The 17,701-nt window shown below is 43.3% G+C and overlaps 1 protein-coding gene and 1 non-coding gene across 12 annotated transcripts in view; both read right to left on the reverse strand.

Moving 5' to 3' along the window:
* D2HGDH (D-2-hydroxyglutarate dehydrogenase) overlaps positions 1-17,701 on the reverse strand; it is a 48,013-nt gene that overhangs the window by 19,050 nt on the left and 11,262 nt on the right. For 2 of the 11 annotated variants that reach the window (XM_033931853.1, XM_033931855.1), the window contains exons 1-4: positions 13,592-13,667; positions 11,548-11,605; positions 5,303-5,392; positions 2,310-2,449 (exon numbers count right to left, since the gene is read on the reverse strand). In XM_033931853.1, the coding sequence (XP_033787744.1) occupies positions 2,310-2,343 (34 nt within the window). In that variant the 5' untranslated portion in view covers positions 2,344-2,449; positions 5,303-5,392; positions 11,548-11,605; positions 13,592-13,667. Of the gene's footprint in view, positions 1-2,309; positions 2,450-5,302; positions 5,393-11,547; positions 11,606-12,525; positions 12,610-13,591; positions 14,008-17,302; positions 17,504-17,701 lie in introns of those variants that run through there. The other 9 variants (XM_033931848.1, XM_033931849.1, XM_033931858.1 and 6 more) reach the window with 7 other exon arrangements.
* Positions 6,366-6,476, reverse strand: LOC117356176. The gene has a single exon (XR_004538603.1). It is a non-coding gene; the product is annotated as a small nucleolar RNA SNORD89 (small nucleolar RNA).

Consider the following 17,701-nt stretch of genomic DNA (forward strand, 5'->3'; position numbering starts at 1 on the left):
TACGTTTTGACAAAAAGTCTTCTTCAAGGTCCCTGGGGGTCCTATAATGGTGATTATGTGGGAAAGCTAATATGTGGTGAGCTGGAAGTGAGACACTGCTTGCATTTGCAAATGCGGATTAGGACCTTTAAGGCTTTTATGTGGATGATTTTAGTGTACCTTTGGAACTTTGACATTTTCAAATAAAGTCCATTAAGGAACATCGTCATTCCACAGAGTTTCTTCTGGATTTTCTTCTCTGTGGATATTTTGGGGTCATTTTTTGGTTTTTGCTTGTGGATTATAAGAACATAAGAAGTTGCCCCCGCTGAGTCAGACCAGAGGTCCATCTTGCTCAGCGGTCCACTCCCGCGGCGGCCCATCAGGCCTAGTGCCTGAACAGTGGTCCCTGATTAATTTTGTAACTTACCTCTAATCCCATCCCTATAATCTACCTGTACTCTTATCTGTTTAAATCATTTCTCTTATAATTGCTAATTAGATCTGATCTAAATTTGTTAAATATCTTTATGTAAACCGAGTCAAGCTTCCTTTTTTGGAAGAAGATTCGGTATATAAATCTAAGGATTAGATTAGATTTTTTGTATACAATGGAAGCAGTACATACAAATCATTCCTGTATATTCCATTACGGAAATCTTGAAACATGACTAGCTTGTGGCCCTTAAGGACCGTGGTCGCCCATCCCTGTTATAGAAGCCTATTAGATACCTGAATGTTTGTTTCCTATCTTTCTCCCACCTTTCCCCTAGAAAGCATCAGGCTTCATAGCTTGCATCCTAAGTTATTTTTTCAAGGTCCTAAATGGTTCGAAGGTTCTTTAACCTTCTGGTTTATGGTTTTACTTTTGTTCCAGACCACTTTTTTGATCACATTTTATAAGAAGCTATGAAGTTCAGGTTCCCTGAAGCAGCTGTCATGCAAAATGCAGTCCATGTCAGGAGCCAGAACCCTTAACTAAGTATTTTAAAAAATTGCTTTGTGTGCATGGATTATTTTCATGTGCTATGATTGATTTTGAGCTGAGATTAAAAACTATAAATTATGGGTTCATCACTTAGGCCTCCTTTCATCAAGCCACAGTAGAGCACTGGCTGGCAAGGTATATGCTCTGACACTCATAGCATTTACCTCACCGCCAGAGCTAAAATGCACTAACGCAGGTTGATAAAGGGGGGGCCTTAGTTTCTGGACTTGACATTTCCCCCAGCATTGGATAAAACTTAATCCCCTATTTTTGTTTTGGGTTAACTAGAAGTCATGTATGGAGAATACATTTTTTTCTAGCCTGTGGAAACACTTCTTCCTGCCACATCGCCTTCATCTATGCAGCTAACACATAGATGGGGAAGCAGGGTATGGATCTCAGGTCCCTATTTGCTCCTTCCTTGTAGCAGTCACTACCTTTGTTAAGTCACGTATTATTTTATACCACAAAGAGAATGAAACGGTGACAAAATTCATCACCGTTCCTGTCCCTGCAGATAACCGCGGGAAACAATCCCATGTCATTCTTTAGTGTCTATCTCAACCTCAGTCCTTCTACTCCAGCATTCTTCAATGCAAGGCTTGAGGGTAAGGGTTGTGCCCATTTGTATTCTGATTCTTATGTCAGCCAAGTATGGGATAATGAAGCCATTGTGACATCACTGATGAGATTGGCTTTTAGGCTTTGATGGAATGAGGCATTATGACATCACAATCTCAGTTCTGGAATGTTGCTACTCTTTGGGTTTTAGGCCATGTACTTGTGACCTGGGTTGGCCACTGCTGGAAACAGGATACTGGGCTTGATGGACCTTCAGTCTGTCCCAGTACGGCAACGCTAATGGTCTTATGTTCTAATCATCCGGTGTCATTCTTTAGTGTCTATCTCAACCTCAGTCCTTCTACACCAGCATTCTTCAATACAAGGCTTGAGAGTCAATGGCGGTGCCCATTCATACTCTGATTCTTATGTGATGAATCCATTGTGATATTACTGATGAAGTTGGTTCTAAGGCACTGGTGGAATGAGGCATTATGACCTCATAATATCTGCTCTGGATACCAGAAACTGTCATTCTTTAGTGTCTATCTCAACCTCAGTCCTTCTACACCAGCATTCTTCAATCCAAGGCTTGAGGGTCAATGGCGGTGCCCATTCATACTCTGATTCTTCCCTCTCTCCTTAAAGAATGACATGGGGATGGTTTCACACAGGGACGGTGCTGAATTTTGTCACCGTGTCATTCTCTGCTACTGCCGCAAGTGCTCATTTCCCTCCAGCCAGAGCAGAATTTACCAAGAGAAAGATGAGACGCTCTTACCAGACACGCTGTTGAAACGGATGACTTGATTCATCAGTGCTGTAGAGAGAATAATCTCATCAAAAACGGGCACGCTGCCTCCTACAAGTCCTGTGTTGCCCCCCTGGGGAGTCACAGCTAGATTTCTTTTACCGCAGTACCTGCAGAAGACCACAGTTATAGAAACCAAACATTATATGGGCAGATGCTGTAGGCCAGTGTGCGAGAGGCGAACATCTTTCTACTGCCTACCCTTTGTTCTTGGGAGGCTCCCCAGGGCTCTTCCTCTTGCCAACATTATTTAATATTGTCACTGCACAGTTGTCACCCTGATGCAGGCGTTAGTATTTGTGTTATTACTCAGTAAATAAGAACATAAGAACATAAGCGTTGCCTCTGCCGGGTCAGACCAGGGGTCCATCGTGCCCGGCAGTCCGCTCCCGCGGCGGCCCCCCAGGTCCATGACCTGAAAGTGTTCCCTACCTAACCTAAAATATCCATACCCTATTCGCTCAATGTCCTGTAAGGTAAACCTCTATCTGTACCCTGTAATCCCCTTCGCTTCCAGGAAGTCATCTAGTCCCTTTTTGAACCCCAGAATTGTACTCTGTCTTATCACCTCTCCGGGAAGCGCGTTCCAGGTGTCCACCACCCTCTGAGTGAAGAAGAACTTCCTTGCATTCGTTATGAATCTGTCTCCTCTCAGTTTTTCTGAATGACCTCTTGTTTTAGTTGTCCCTGCTAGTCTAAAGAATCTGTCCCTCTCCACCTTCTCTATGCCTTTCATGATTTTATAAGTCTCTATCATGTCCCCTCCCAGTCTCCGCTTCTCCAGGGTAAAGAGCCCCAGCCTGTCTAACCGTTCGGCATATGAAAGGTTCTCCATACCCTTTATCATCCTCGTTGCCCTCCTCTGGACCCTCTTGAGTATTGCCATGTCCTTCCTGAGGTATGGCGACCAGTATTGGACGCAGTATTCCAGATGTGGGCGCACCATTGCTCGATACAGTGGCAGGATAACTTCTTTTGTTCTGGTAGTGATACCTTTTTTGATAATGCCCAACATTCTGTTCACTTTTTTTTTTTTTTTTTTTGCTCAAGTACTTATTCCCAGTGACTCTTAAGGCCTATTACTCATTTATCTGTGAGTTATTACCATAGAAATGCTTGATTTATTTATTATCCGCCTAAAACCTAGGCAGCGTACAATAAAACATTCATAGTCAGTTGAACAAATGAACAGTAAACAAATACCACATCGTTTACATCACCCAAGCTGTAATGATGATACAAAAAGCTCACCAAGTTCATAGATCTTCTTTTCAATTAAATGCCTCAACAACAACAACAAAAATAGTTTGAAACAATTTCCTAAACCTCGAAGCATTACCACATACACGTAAATTCCCAGGGATATCATTCCACATAACTGGGCCAGCCACTGAAGGATTTTGCTGTAACAATATAAATGCACCTCTTTGCGTCTTCCCTTATCTAACATTTGACTTTCAGATTAGAGAATGACACGGGGACAAATTTTTCCCCATCCCCGCAAGAACTCAATTTCCCTGTCCCTGTGAGTTTTCTCGCTGTCCCTGTCCCATTCCTGTAAGCTCTGCCTTAACCGCACAAACCTCAAAGAGTTATGATTTTAAAGTGGTTGAAGCTTGTGCAGTTGAGGACAGAGCTTGCAGGAAAGGGGCAGGAAAAGAACTCGCCGGAGTGGGAAATTGAGTTCCTGCAGGGATGGAAAAAATTTCCCCCCGTGTCATTCTCTATTTCAGATTTCAATATACGTTCTGGCTTGTATAGGAGTAATGTTTCCTTAAAGTATCTGGGCAATTAATTTACCATATATCCCCTGATGTATCAGTTTTACTATGTGAAACCTTTTATAATGCGAAACCTTCAGCACTTGCTCTCCTGTGGATGAAGCTGAGGGCAAACAAAATAAAATGCAGTTGAACCAGTGACCGCAAAGGCGCTGCTAACACTTGCCCCCCTCCCCCCACAATACTCCAGAAAGCATATGAACTCCAAATAAGAAAAAGGATCCTAAGGACCAAGACAGCCACCCTGAGTCAGATGAAAGGACCATCCAGCCCAGTATGCTGACTGTACAGGGGACAATCCAGGAATTCCTGAAGTCCCCAAAAGAGCCCCCATCAGGGCCAAAGTCTCCCTGAGCTGCAGGAGATCACACAGAGAAGAAGAAAATGGCTACCACTGGCGGGAAAGACAGATACATAGAGCCCAACAGCCGACCCAGCCTCCAAAAAGAGCCTGCTAAAGCTCCATTTGAAGGGAGAGAACAGACATCCCCTAACAGCCATAATGCAGAATGCCACTAGTGCCACCACATCAGCTCTCCCTGTTGAAGTATCGCTAAGGGCCCCTCCTCACCATTAGCGTGGCCACTGAAGCCTGAACTGTGAGGCAACTTTGTGGCCAGAGAGCCACCCAGTGAGAGCATCCCAAACCCCAATCTGACCCCTGGGCTCTGGCAGACAGTGCAACAGCACTATCACTGGAAACCATGCCACAGAGCTCAATATCACGGAAGCGTTGGCCCAAAACCTGAGAAGGTACCGCGACGGGGAGGAGGGCAAAATAGTACTCACGTTCTCAAAATCCCCTCTTTTTATTTTTTTGACTGCCGAACATAGGCAGTAAAGAAAAATATGTGCTTAGGCTGCCTACCAGGAAGGTAACGCTGCATACTTAAAGTCGGCTGTGCTCAATGGAGTTTTCCTCTTTTTTTCTGCTTTGTGAGGAGGGAGAGAAACAGTAGAACAGCTGCAGTATCAAGGGCAGGGCAGAGAGGATGGAAGGGACCTGGCGCCACCTGGTGTACCCTTGGTAGGACCCAAAAAAACTTACCCCCCCCCCCAAGCTCAACTATGTTAAAAAACTAAAACAGGAGCTCAGAAGTAGATGTAACCAGGAACTGGAAAGAGACCATCCATATACTTGCTGGAGATAGAGAATACTGGCTGACCAGTGAGCTTACCAACCTATATATGACAGAGCTCAGCTTTGGTGTTCTCTATGTCCGCCTGCTGGTGGATGTACGGACTTAACCCATTCGTCTCTGGAGTCATCTGCTGCTGACGACAAGGAAAGGGTTATTGCTTTCAAAACTTGAACTTGCTCTATTCTGTTCCTTCCTACTACTAATGCCTCATTTCTATAGCACCACTAGACACACACAGCCCTGTACACATTATATGGAGGTACTTTGTGTGTCCCCTACTGGGCTCACAATCTAAATATTTTTGGACCTAGGGCAATGGAGGGTTAAGCAACTTACCCAGGGTCACAAGGAACTGCAGTAGGAATTGAGGCCAGTTCCCCTGGATCTCAGTCCACAGCGCTAACCATTTGGCTACTCCTCCTCTCCACTTCCTACCTCACTGTCTTACTTCTAGGGCAAAATATGGTTTACTGAACCAATTAAAATGATTTATTCATCCTACTGTGAACCAGTATGTTCACAAACTGCTACCAGTGTTACTATTTTAAGTATTAAAACATCTACTACTTTACTGTTGTAAAAAAACATTTTCCACAACATACAGCCCTAATTAAAACTGACTGCTTGTCTAACAGTAATTCACAATTGGGCTTAAAAAAAAAAAAAAATATATATATATATATATATATATACATATATATACCTATGGGCAGGGCTGGTATTAAGATGTTCAGGGGCCCTGGGCAGAAACTGGGGAGGAGCCTCCTTGCTGACCTTCAGCTTGAAGCAGGCTTGGGGCCCCCTGTTGTAAGGGAGCCCATGGCAATTACCAACCCCTAATGCTGGCTCTGATTGCAACACCTAGATAGAGACAGCTGACAAAGTTACAAAATATTGGCACAATGGTCATGCTTTTGACCAATTATAGAGGAAGTGGTGCAGGTCATGAGATACCTACAATAACAGTGTGAACTCTGTTCCTTCTCCCTACAATGCTGGGCTGGGGTGGGGTGCGGCAAGTCTTACAGGAAGGAGACTATTCTCCTAACTCCATCCCTAGATAACCACAAGAAAACTGGAGTCCAGGCCTCCTCTTCACTGCAGCTGAGGTCAGAATGCAACTCGCTTCAGAAGATTTGCCATTGCGTCCTTCCATGACAGAAAACTGCTGGAGGACACTGCAATTCAGCCCTCTGCCGTCATCATCCCTCAGCAATTAACAGCATCCCCAAAGGTGTGGGGAGAGGCAAGCACTGAACTACCATGTTTGCTGTACACCTATAAGGTAATCCTGATCTAATTCAGAATGGCCTCATCTACTCTAAGAAAGGACGGATTGAGACATCATAAGAACATAAGATATGCCGCTGCTGGGTCAGACCAATGGTCCATTGTGCCCAGCAGTCCACTCACGCGGCAGCCCTCTGTCAAAGACCTGCGCCCTAACTGAGACTAGCCCTACTTGTGTACGTTCTGGTTCAGCGGGAACTTGTCTAACTTTGTCTTGAATCCCTGGAGTGTGTTTTCCCCTAAGTCAGACTCACAGAAGAGCATTCCAGTTTTCTACCACTCACTGGGTGAAGAAGAACTTTCTTACGTTTGTACGGAATCTATCCCCTTTCAATTTTAGAGAGTGTCCTCTCATTCTCCATACCTTGGAGAGGGTGATTAACCTGTCCTTATCTACTAAGTCTATTTCCTTCAGTACCTTGATTTCAATGGAAGTAAATCCCGGATATGTCTTCTTTTTTTCTGGAGCCATATGGTAAACCTGCCTCATCTGCTATCTTGTCCAAATCTAAACCCAATCCACCCACTAGATCCTGATCCACCATCCTCCCATCCCCTGGAACACTTTAAATCCCACTCTACTCATCCATGTAATGCCTGCCCTGGAGGCAACCATCTTGCTGGGTCATATGACTAATATCACACACTTTTCTGCCCTGCCTGTATGGATAACTACTGCCGAGACACACAAGTAGCTACAGCTGCCCAACCATGGTTTAGTATATGGCACATCCCTCCAAGCCAGGACCAGTGGGGGACAAGCGCTCAGTTAAAGAGCAGCATACATAATTTTTTTTAAGCGACTTTATTATCAAAATATATATATATTTTTTTTTTTTGTGGGGGGGATATGTGGTATATGTTCGCAGAGCTGGTATTAGATATTCAGTGGCCCAGGGCAGAAACTGGGATCGAAGCAGACTTGGGGACCCTTCCTAGTATGGTGGCCCAGGACATTTTCCCTGTTTGCCAGCCCCTAACACAAGGAGTCACCCATCTGACATCAAAACCCCTTTTGGGAGCTACAAACTCCCTCTTAAATCTTTGGGTTTACAGCTGGACTCAACACTAATGCTTATTCTTCAACTACAAACTCTATCACCTTGCAACAATTACGACTGCTATTCACATATATTAAGAAAGCAAGTCTTTTCATAGTGGTTCATGCCATGATAACATCAAGACTGGATTACTATACTCTACATTGGTTTGACTGCAAAAAGGTTTTCACCAGCTTCAACTGTTTCAGAATACCTCACTATAACTGATAGGAGGTTACAAGCGACATGACCACATCACACCATTTCTTTAAAAATTAAAAAAAAAACAATCTTTGGCTACCAGTACAATACTGGGCTCAATTTAAATCTCTATGTTTGATCTTCAAGGACCTTAAAGGAAATGACACAGAATATTTGAAATACAGGATTAAGATCTAAGGTCCTCCCCCAAGCAGCATGCCTACTCAGACCCGTCAGCAAGCTTTCTCAGGCCTAGTCCCCACACTCTGGAATGCACTCCAAGAATGACTCTTTCTAATTCAGGAAGCTAGTGAAAGCCTGGCTCTTCTTCCAGGACTTTAATGAAAGAAGCAATTGCCTAACAAGTCACACACAAGCACACCCAAGAATTAATATTGACTGACAGTTCGATGTACTTCTTTTGACTACACCTGCAATATTTTTGTCAAAGTTAGGCAATAAGGGTGACTATATAAACTCCTTTTGCTCTATTTATATGTTCCACTTCTGCGTCTATTCTTTGCTGCTGAACTCCCAAGTTGTCCTTTTAATCCTTCCCTTGGTTGTCACCATTGTGCGGTGTAATTGTTTATTGCCTATGTCCAGGCCAGTGGCGTACCAAGCGCGGGGCAGTCTGCCCCGGGTGCACGCCCTAAGAGGATGTACAGCTGGCACACCGGGTGCGGAACCTCCCACCCTACTCTGCCGCAGGACCTTCCTGCACCTCCCCTTGGCTGCCAGTCCACCCCCTCCAACGTCACTTACTTGTTCCGGAGCAGAGTCGGCAGCCGTGGGGAGGTGCAGCAAGGTCCCGCAATGACTGTGGAACAAGTAAGTGATGTCAGAGGGGATGGACTGGAAGCCGCAGTGGAGATGCAGCAGAGGGGGTGGACCGGCAGCCGGGGGGAGGTGCAGCAAGGTCTGCGATGGCTGCGGAACAAGTAAGTGACATCGGAGGGGGTGGACCAGCAGCTGCAGCCATCAAGGGACCTTGCTGAACCTCCCCATGGCTGCCAGTCCACCCCCTCCGACGTCACTTACTTTTTCAGGAGCAGAGTTGGCAGCTGCAGTCATTGCGGGACCTTGCTGCATGGCATTAGGATGGAGGGAGAGAGAAAGGAGCAGGAAACTTTTATGGAAGTGAAGGGGAGAGGAAAGTGGGGTGGAGGGAAAGGGAAGGGAGCAGGATACTGGTATGGAAGGGTGGTGGAGGGAGAGAAAGGGGGCAGATGTTGATGGAACTTGTGTGCAGGGAAAGAGGAGAGAGACATAAGGGGGAAGGATACTGGATGGATTTGGGTTGGAGGGAAAGAAAGGAGGCAGATGCTGATGGAAGTGGGGGGAAGAGAGAGACAAGGGGTAGATGCTGATGGAAGAGGGGTGGATGGAGAGAGAGAAAGGGCAGACATTGTATGTTAGCGGGGAGGGTAGAGGGGGAGATTATGCTGGATGGAAGTGTAGATGGGAGAGAGAAGGGAGCAGTTGATGGATGGAAGTGGGGAGGAGAGAAAGAGGGGAGCAGATGCAGGAAGAAAGTGGGGAGGAGAGAAAGAGGGGAGCAGACACTAAATGTAAGTGGAGAGAGGAGGCAGATACCAGATAGAAGTGGACAGAGAAAGGAGAAGATTCTGGATGGAAGGGGTAGAGAAAGAGGGCACATGATGGAAGGAGGGGATAAATAAAAAGAGGGCACATGATAGGAGGAATAGGACTGAGTTAATGAAATACTGGAGGGGGTGAGGGAAAGAGGTGGCAAACTGTAGGTAGACAGTGAAAATGGAAATTGATGACAGGGTATTAAGAACTTGATCTAGACATATGCAGAAATAAATTGAGAAGGAAGATGAGAGAAGAAAAGAAAAGGGAAGGGAGAGGAGAGGAGAGAGTGAAATGCCAGACCATGGGGGTGTGGGAGAGGGAAGGGAAGGAGAGGAGAGGAGAGAGATGCCAGACCATTGGAGGAGGGGAGGGAAGGGAAGAAGATAGACAAGGAAATGCCTAGTGTACCAGACTCATCTTGAGCTACTACTGAAATTAAAGTATCTTTTCTGAAGCCCCCCTCTCTCCTCTCTGTGGTGCTGCTACTGCAGAACATTCCAGGCCCCACTGAGAACCAAAGATACATCTCCTTCCTGCTTCCGAGCCTCTATTGAGATGTTTTCTGTTGCTGCAGCTGAATTATGTTAGTTCAGCTCAATGGAAGGAAACAGTGGTATTCCCCGTGGTTTACTCCACGGTGCTACTTCCTGTTGTCAACTGCTTCAGAGGAATTGCTCTTCTCAGCTGGGCAACAGTTCTTCTGCCTTGCTGTGCCCACAATAAATGAGTGTGGTTTTTGAAAGCCTGCTCATTCAGCACAAGAGCTTCATATGCTATTAATTATTAGCTCACTAGCTTATATTATCACCAGATGTTCAAGTTTTGAAAAGCTTCCAACAAATCGCTGACAGGCAGGAAGGTGCACATGTGCATGATGTCATCTCGTCGTATACGCGGATGCCCTCCTGCCCAATGAGAGCAGGCAGCGGGGGGTTGAGGCGTAACGGGGCGAGTCTAGGGGGTCCGAAAATATGAGGATGCCAATAATAAGTGCTCCCAGTTTGGAACCCTTGAAAAAGCCTGTTTAGGCGAAACGGGTCCCGTCGGGCATACAATTGTTGGGGCAAGCAAATTAAACTACAATAAAGGATAAGTAAAAAATGATTTACCAGCTGCTGATTGGTTTTTGAATCACAAAGAAGAAATGTATCTATAGATTGAATAAGAATTCTACAGATTGATGATTTAACCCTGATGAGTGAGGGCATTTTCACATTGCAGAGTTTTCCAATTACCTCACTTTCCGTCTTCTACATTTGGTTGCTTTAGTGTTTACTAATTTGAACAGAAAATCTGGTAATCCTAACCATCCCCACCAAAATTATTCCACATTCTCATAAGAACATAAGATTTGCCACTGCTGGGTCAGACCAGTGGTCCATCGTACCCAGCAGCCCAGCCCTTAAGTCAAAGACCAGTGCCCTATTTGAATCTAGCCTTACCTGCATATGTTCTGTTCCAGTAGGAACTTAACCAAACTTTTCGTGAATCCCTGAAGGGTGCATTCCCCTATAACAACCTCCGGAAGAGCGTTCCAGATTTCTACCACTCTTTGGGTAAAGAAGAACTTCCTCACCTTTGTACGGAATCTTTTCCCTTCTAACTTTAGCGAGTGCCCTCTCATTCTCTTCACCTTGGAGAGGGTGAACAATCTCTCTTTCTCTACTAAGTCAATGCCCTTCAATATCTTGAATGTTTCGATCATGTCCCCTCTCAGTCTCCTCTTCTCAAGGGAAAAGAGACCCAGTTTCTCTAGCCTCTCATTGTACGGCAACTCCCCCAGTCCCTTAACCATTTTTGCCGCTCTTCCCTGGACCCTTTCAAGTAGTACTATGTCCTTTTTCATGTACGGTGACCAGTGTTGGACGCAGTATTCCAGGTGGGGGCATACCATGACTCAGTATAACGGCATGATAACCTTTTCAGATCTGTTCATGATCCCTTTCTTAATCATTCCTAGCATACTTTACTATGTCTAACAGAATTTTAAAAAAATCATTTTTAGATTGTAAACCACTTAGATCTGCCTAGTACAGTAATAGCGGTATAGCAAATGTGATTATTATTATTATTATTATTAACATTTCTTTCCTCCACATTCTGATGTTAATGGTTAATGTACATCTTGTTTGGCTGCAAAACACATTGTGGTTACCTTAGGATCTCAGACACCTCTCCAGATGTTCTTGGCTTCAGTAGCACCTTACTGCAACCTTTCATCAACAAAAAAAATAAAATAAATAGGTACAAGGAATAGGCAGAATGTAACTCAACAAGCCGGTGGAATCTAAGCAGTGAAGTCAGGTGATAAGATTAAGCCTGAAAGTCTCATATAATCTGTGTGCCCCAGTTAGCTACTGAATGACCACCAGTTTAGCCTTAGAGAAGTCATTCACTTCCAGCTCTCAGCCAATAGGAGAACTTGAGGCACCTGGTGCATTCATCAACCAAAGGAAGAATGGACTGTTAATAATCGTAGAATGACTCGCCATCAAGTCAGTGGTTTCAGAAAATACATCATACCCAACCACTTCTTCATGTAAGTTAATTCTGGTGGTGTTATGCTAACAGTCTATATTAATAAATGCAAACTTTTGCCACTGTGCATCATAAGTAAGAGGATGGTCTAAAAAAACTAAAAACAAGATGACAGGAAGACTTTCATTGAAAATCAAGCCATTATTTCAATGTTGTCTCATGGCTCAAGCCACACCCACAACTCAAATACATCAATTGGACAGAAAGAATACAGAGCACTCAGATACAGAGGATTGCTTTTGTAAACTATATTAAAAAATAACAGTATCTAAGTATTGTAAGGCTATAGAATAGTGGGTTCCCTCTCTCATATACCACCACCATCACCAAAAGCAGATAACATGGTGCTCCAAAATTAGCACTTCTAAAAAGGTAAATAAATCATCAATAACCAATAAAATATACATAAATCCAATCAATACAGATAAACTGATCACACATTAATTCAATGTAAATTAAGAAATTTTTAAAAAAGTCTTTACTACATCCAACAGCAAATTTAAAAAATAGGACATAATATTAGCATCAAAATACAGCTTATAAATTTAAAAAAGCAGTTCATAATAGATCAAATGCCCAACATCAAGATACTTACATCAGAATCAGCCAGATACTCTGGGGTGCAATGCCCATAAGAGACTTGCAAGTCACAAATATAGCAGCATTTCCATATACTTCACTAAAAATAAAAAACTTAAAATAGTGTAAATTCAGGTTTCCACCTTAAAAAGGTAATCAGTAATGTTTATAATGCACTAAATCTTGCATAAAGAATTGTATTCAATAGCCTCTCATATAAAAGTGCAGCATAAGAAGAGCCTTACTGGGTCAGACCAATGGTCCATAAAGCCCAGTAGCCCATTCTCACGGTGGCCAATACAGGTCACTAGTACCTGGCCAAAACCCAAAGAGTAGCAACAATTCCATGTTACCGATCCAGGGCAAGCAGTGGCTTCCCCCGTGTCTTTCTCAACAACAGACTATGGACTTTTCCTCCAGGAAATTGTCCAAACCTTTCTTAAAACCTGCTAGGCTATCCACTGGGTGGTATACCATAATTCAAAAATACCCAAGTACAGAGGTTGCAGCAGAGCATTCTGAGAGCAAAACTGGGTCTACCTTATCATTGCAAAATGGCTGCTACGACCTCTAGCAGCAGTCTTTCGACACAGCCACTAGAGATCATTGCAGCCGTTTTGAGACCAAAACAGGCAGGGGCAGGGCTCCTGCCTCAGCTATACCCCTGGACTACCAGGGGGACTATATACGGGTAGGTAGGGGGGAGGGAGGACTACTGTTTGGGGGGGGAGGTCAGCAAGTGCAAAAAAAACAAGCTGCGAATTTCAATGGGACTGAAAATATACCAAAAGTAGATTTGGGGACAGTTTTGGCACCAAAACCAAAATTTGGTCACCCTTTTCTCTGAATGCTGACTTTATACTACTGTATATGCCCATGCCCAGAAAAGGCTCAGAATAGCAAGTCCTTGGCCAGAAATCTAATCCGAGATGTATTTACTCTCAGCGAGTATCAGGCTGGTTCTGTACGATTGCAATAGGTGTCATTGAGTTTTGTGAATATTTGATAAAGTGCTACAGACTGGCTAAACTGTTGGCATTTAGCAAAAGACCCTGGACAATGAAATACCGAAAAGCGCTTACCTCTCACCATCTTGAGCCAATCCACATTGAATGGCTTCAGCACATCTGGGTCTGTGATAACTCTGCCAGGAATTATATTTTCAAAAAAGGCCAAATCTTCATCCGACACATGAGAGAAAGGCAGCCTTTGCACGCCGTACCTTTCACTGGTAAGAGGTACCTCCTGGGCGCTGTCAGAGAAAGTACAATAAAAGACTCTCTTTCTAAAGAGACTAGCAAGCCAAAGTTTTGTCACGCTGTGGATGGAGTCCTTTGATGGTTTCACCTTCCTGTTCTCATGGAACACGCTGTATGATGCAACACTGCCAAAAGGTGTCAAAGGCCTACCCTTGTAGCAGGTTATCCGCCATCTTGGTAAGATCGAGCAGCACCAAACCAAACTATGATGATAGACAGAGGAACCAGCCATAGTTGCCCTAAAATATAAAATCTAGTTTAGAACTTGAGACTGCACTCCTGTTAGCTTTAAAAATATCCTCATCTCTGGGTGAATTCAGCCAGGCCACAAAAAACAAACAAAAAAAAAAAACAACAATCAGAATTTGGATTTCCGTTAAATTCATTCTCCCAATTTATCATTAGTTCTGAAGGTTTGGACATCTAAAGGTGACCTAAAAGTATGACAAAACAGAAGCTAAACCTGGGATTTTCCCTCACACTAATCCTAGATTTTATGTGACCATTTTAAAAACATTTTTTTGAGCGGGTCGCTGAAGTTGCTATTACTGCAAGGTATCTGCAAAAATGTAAAGGGACTTGATACTCTGTGCCCAACGTCCCCTTCATCTCGCCCCCCCTCCCCCCCCACTCCATACTCACGCTCTCCCTCCTCCACCCCATACCTATTAATCTTCGCCAGTGCGAGTAGCTTTTCTCGAGCATGTTCCTCGCGCCAGCTTTGGATTTCCCTCCGACGTTAGTTCCTGGCCCTTTGACCCGGAAGTGATTCAGAGGGAAACCAGGCTGGTGCGAGCAACAGGCAAGATAAGTTGCTTACAGTAGCAAAGATCTACAGAGGTATGGGGTGAGGGGGGAAGGACGACGTGGTGTGGTGTGATGTGGGCAGAGATGTTCCGGCACCCCCACCAGCATGGCGCCCAGGGCGAACCACCCCCCCTTACCACACCACTGGATAGAGTTTATTTATTTATGCAATTTTCTATACCATTCTGCCGGGGAAGCTCAGAACATTATACATGAATTTATGCAGATATTCAAGGATTTTCCCTGTCTGTCTCAGTGGGCTCACAATCTGTCTAATATACTTTGGGCAATGGGGGACCAAGTGACCTGCCCAGGTCACAAGGAGCAGCACTGGCTCAAATTCACAACCCCAGGTGCCGAAGCTGTAGTCCCTACCCCTGCACCATACTCTTAGACAGTATGATGGAAGACAGCATGGCAAACATTGTCTGACAGGGATGGCAAAACATAGTACGGTGAGGCATAGCATGGCGAGCATAGTACGGCAAACTTGGTATTACATGGGTAAAGTAGGACAAAGACTTGGCAAAATCAGTAAGGCAAGCGTGCGTGATGAAATATAGCATGAAAGACACAGAACAGCAAACATTATGTGGCGAACTTAATAATAATAATAACAACAATAACTTTATTCTTTTATACCGCCATAACCAAAAGTTCTAGGCGGTTTACACTAAAAAGAGCTGGACAATCAGCGAAATACAATAATACAGTAAAAAAATACAAATATTTGTAAAGTAGAATTTCAATAATAAAACTCTCAAGTAAAAACGTATCGAACAAAGTGGTCTTAATTAATTTCCGAAAACTGCAATAGGATATCATAGCTTGCTGAATGCATTTACCTAACCAAGATAGGGTCCTATCTAAGAAGATCTTATATCTGCACCCATTAATTTTTGGATAAGCAAATAAGTAGAAGCTTCTAGTTTCTCTTGATGGTCTATTCAACACAAAATGAGGGAAAAGATAAGCTGGAGACAATCCCTATATCAGCTTAAAGCAGATACAGGAAAATTTGAACAATACTCTTGCCTCCAAAAGCAGCCAATGAAGTAAACGATAATATGGATCAAAGGCACTACTAAAATCTAGCTGAAGAATAAAAGCACTAGTGCCTTTGCTAAATAGACCAAGCATTGAAGTTAAGACGGTCTCCGAACTATATCCTCTTCTAAATCCCGACTGATGGTCATTAAGGATATTAAATTTATCCAAATAACTTACTAATTCTAAATTAACTAAACCTTCCAGTAATTTGGTAAACAAAAGAATGCTTGCAGTTACAGGGAATGGTTACTTCAGTTTTGGTACTGGGTGAGGGTGTGTCCAGCAGAGAGATCACACCAGAACAGGGTGCTGGAAAGTTCTCAGCCCAACCAAGAAGGGAAATGACGTGGATATGCTTCAATCAATGATCTGAAACAAATGTCAAAACATAGAATTTTGTTTCTGCAAATTGGCACTTAATGAAATAACACTCTTTTCAGCTACAGTGGCAAAATAACGCTCAGAATTTAGAAAGTTAGCCGGTTGGGCTGAGAACTTTCCAGCACCCCTTTGTACACTACAGTACACATATATTCACGTGCCATTACCCAAGCACTTATATCAGGGGTGTCCAACCTGCAGCCCAGTGAAATATTTTGTGCTGCCCTGGTCGAGGGCGATGCAGTGTTTTCCTCTGCTGCCCCCGGGTGTTTACCGTCTTGCCAGCTCTCTCCTCTGTCTTGCTGCAGCGTTTGTGCAGCCCCAGAAACATTTTTTTCGGCCAATGCGGCCCAGGGAAGCCAAAAGGTTGGACACCCCTGACTTATATCATTATGCAGATACTAGAGCGATGACTCTGTATTGCTGGTTTTAAAATGTGGAATGCTTTGGGTAGGAGAATTGCAACTGTGTGCAAAACTGGTTTCAATTTAAGAAAGTTAAAAACTCAAGTTGGTTGTTGCGGCAGTTTTGTGATTTATTAATTGGCATTTGAAGAAAAGAATCTGCTTAACCATGTTTGCAATTGTATTCTTGCAATTTTATGAGTTGGCATTTGTAGAGAAGACATTGTTTAATTATGTAGATTTTATGATATAGTTTGGTTTTATCTTATGTCTGTTTTAATGGATGCAAATTGTTTAGTTTTTTTTGTAAATGGTATTAAAAAGTTTTAAATAAATAAAATTATCCTTTCACCCGTTAGTCCTTATATCTACACCTAGGCACAGATTAAGTCAGACACTGGAACCCATGTTTACATTAATCTGGTCACTGCCCCAACTAAATACAGGCCTATATACACATTACATTACATTAGTGATTTCTAATCCGCCATTACCTTGCGGTTCAAGGCAGATTACATCCAAAGTAAAATAAGAATTACATTTCAACTTTTAAGTAATAGATTAAACGATGAGATAAAATTTTAAAGGAGAATTATATATACAGTATTTCACACAGCAGAAAGCTCTAAGCACAGGCAAAACAAAAAAAAAAGCAAATCTGGAATGCTTTATGAGAAGCAGGCTTCAATAAATATCTTCTTGGAATAATTTACTTTCCCTAACACTGTGTAAACACCAACAATCAGAGAATACATGAACTTCAAAACAAATGGAAAACCAGGAACATTCTAGAACTCACAATAAACGAAATAATAGATAATTGATTATAAAAGAAACTAAAAACATGTGCAGCTAGGGTCTATTCGCCTTCTTTCAAATTATTATTACGTACTTTGATTTAGGCTGCCATCCCTTTAACTGGCAAAGGTAAAACAGACAGAACAGCAATCAGGCATGGTTAAAGGTACCACCGAAGTTTAAATAGCAGCATAGAGCCGCCAGAGAAAAGAAAGACTTGAAGATTAGGTCGCATGTGACACAAAATAGTTTTCAAGCAGAGGTCTGCAAAATGAAAGCAAATTATTTATTCAGCACCAGCAGCAGCTTTAGACACTGCAGGGGGTGGGGGGAGGGGAATTAGTTATTCCAGTGGTGGGAGGGGTAAATCAAGAAGCAGTACTCAGGCATTGGTTTCTGTGAAGCAGGCAGGAGACAGGAAGTAGCTGGCTGGTTGTAGGGCAGCCAGACCATGGTATCAGCAAGTGTGGTTGTAGAGAGAGGAAGAAATTAG

This window comes from Geotrypetes seraphini, chromosome 2 (assembly GCF_902459505.1).
Source record: "Geotrypetes seraphini chromosome 2, aGeoSer1.1, whole genome shotgun sequence".
In the NCBI taxonomy this organism is placed as follows: domain Eukaryota; kingdom Metazoa; phylum Chordata; class Amphibia; order Gymnophiona; family Dermophiidae; genus Geotrypetes; species Geotrypetes seraphini.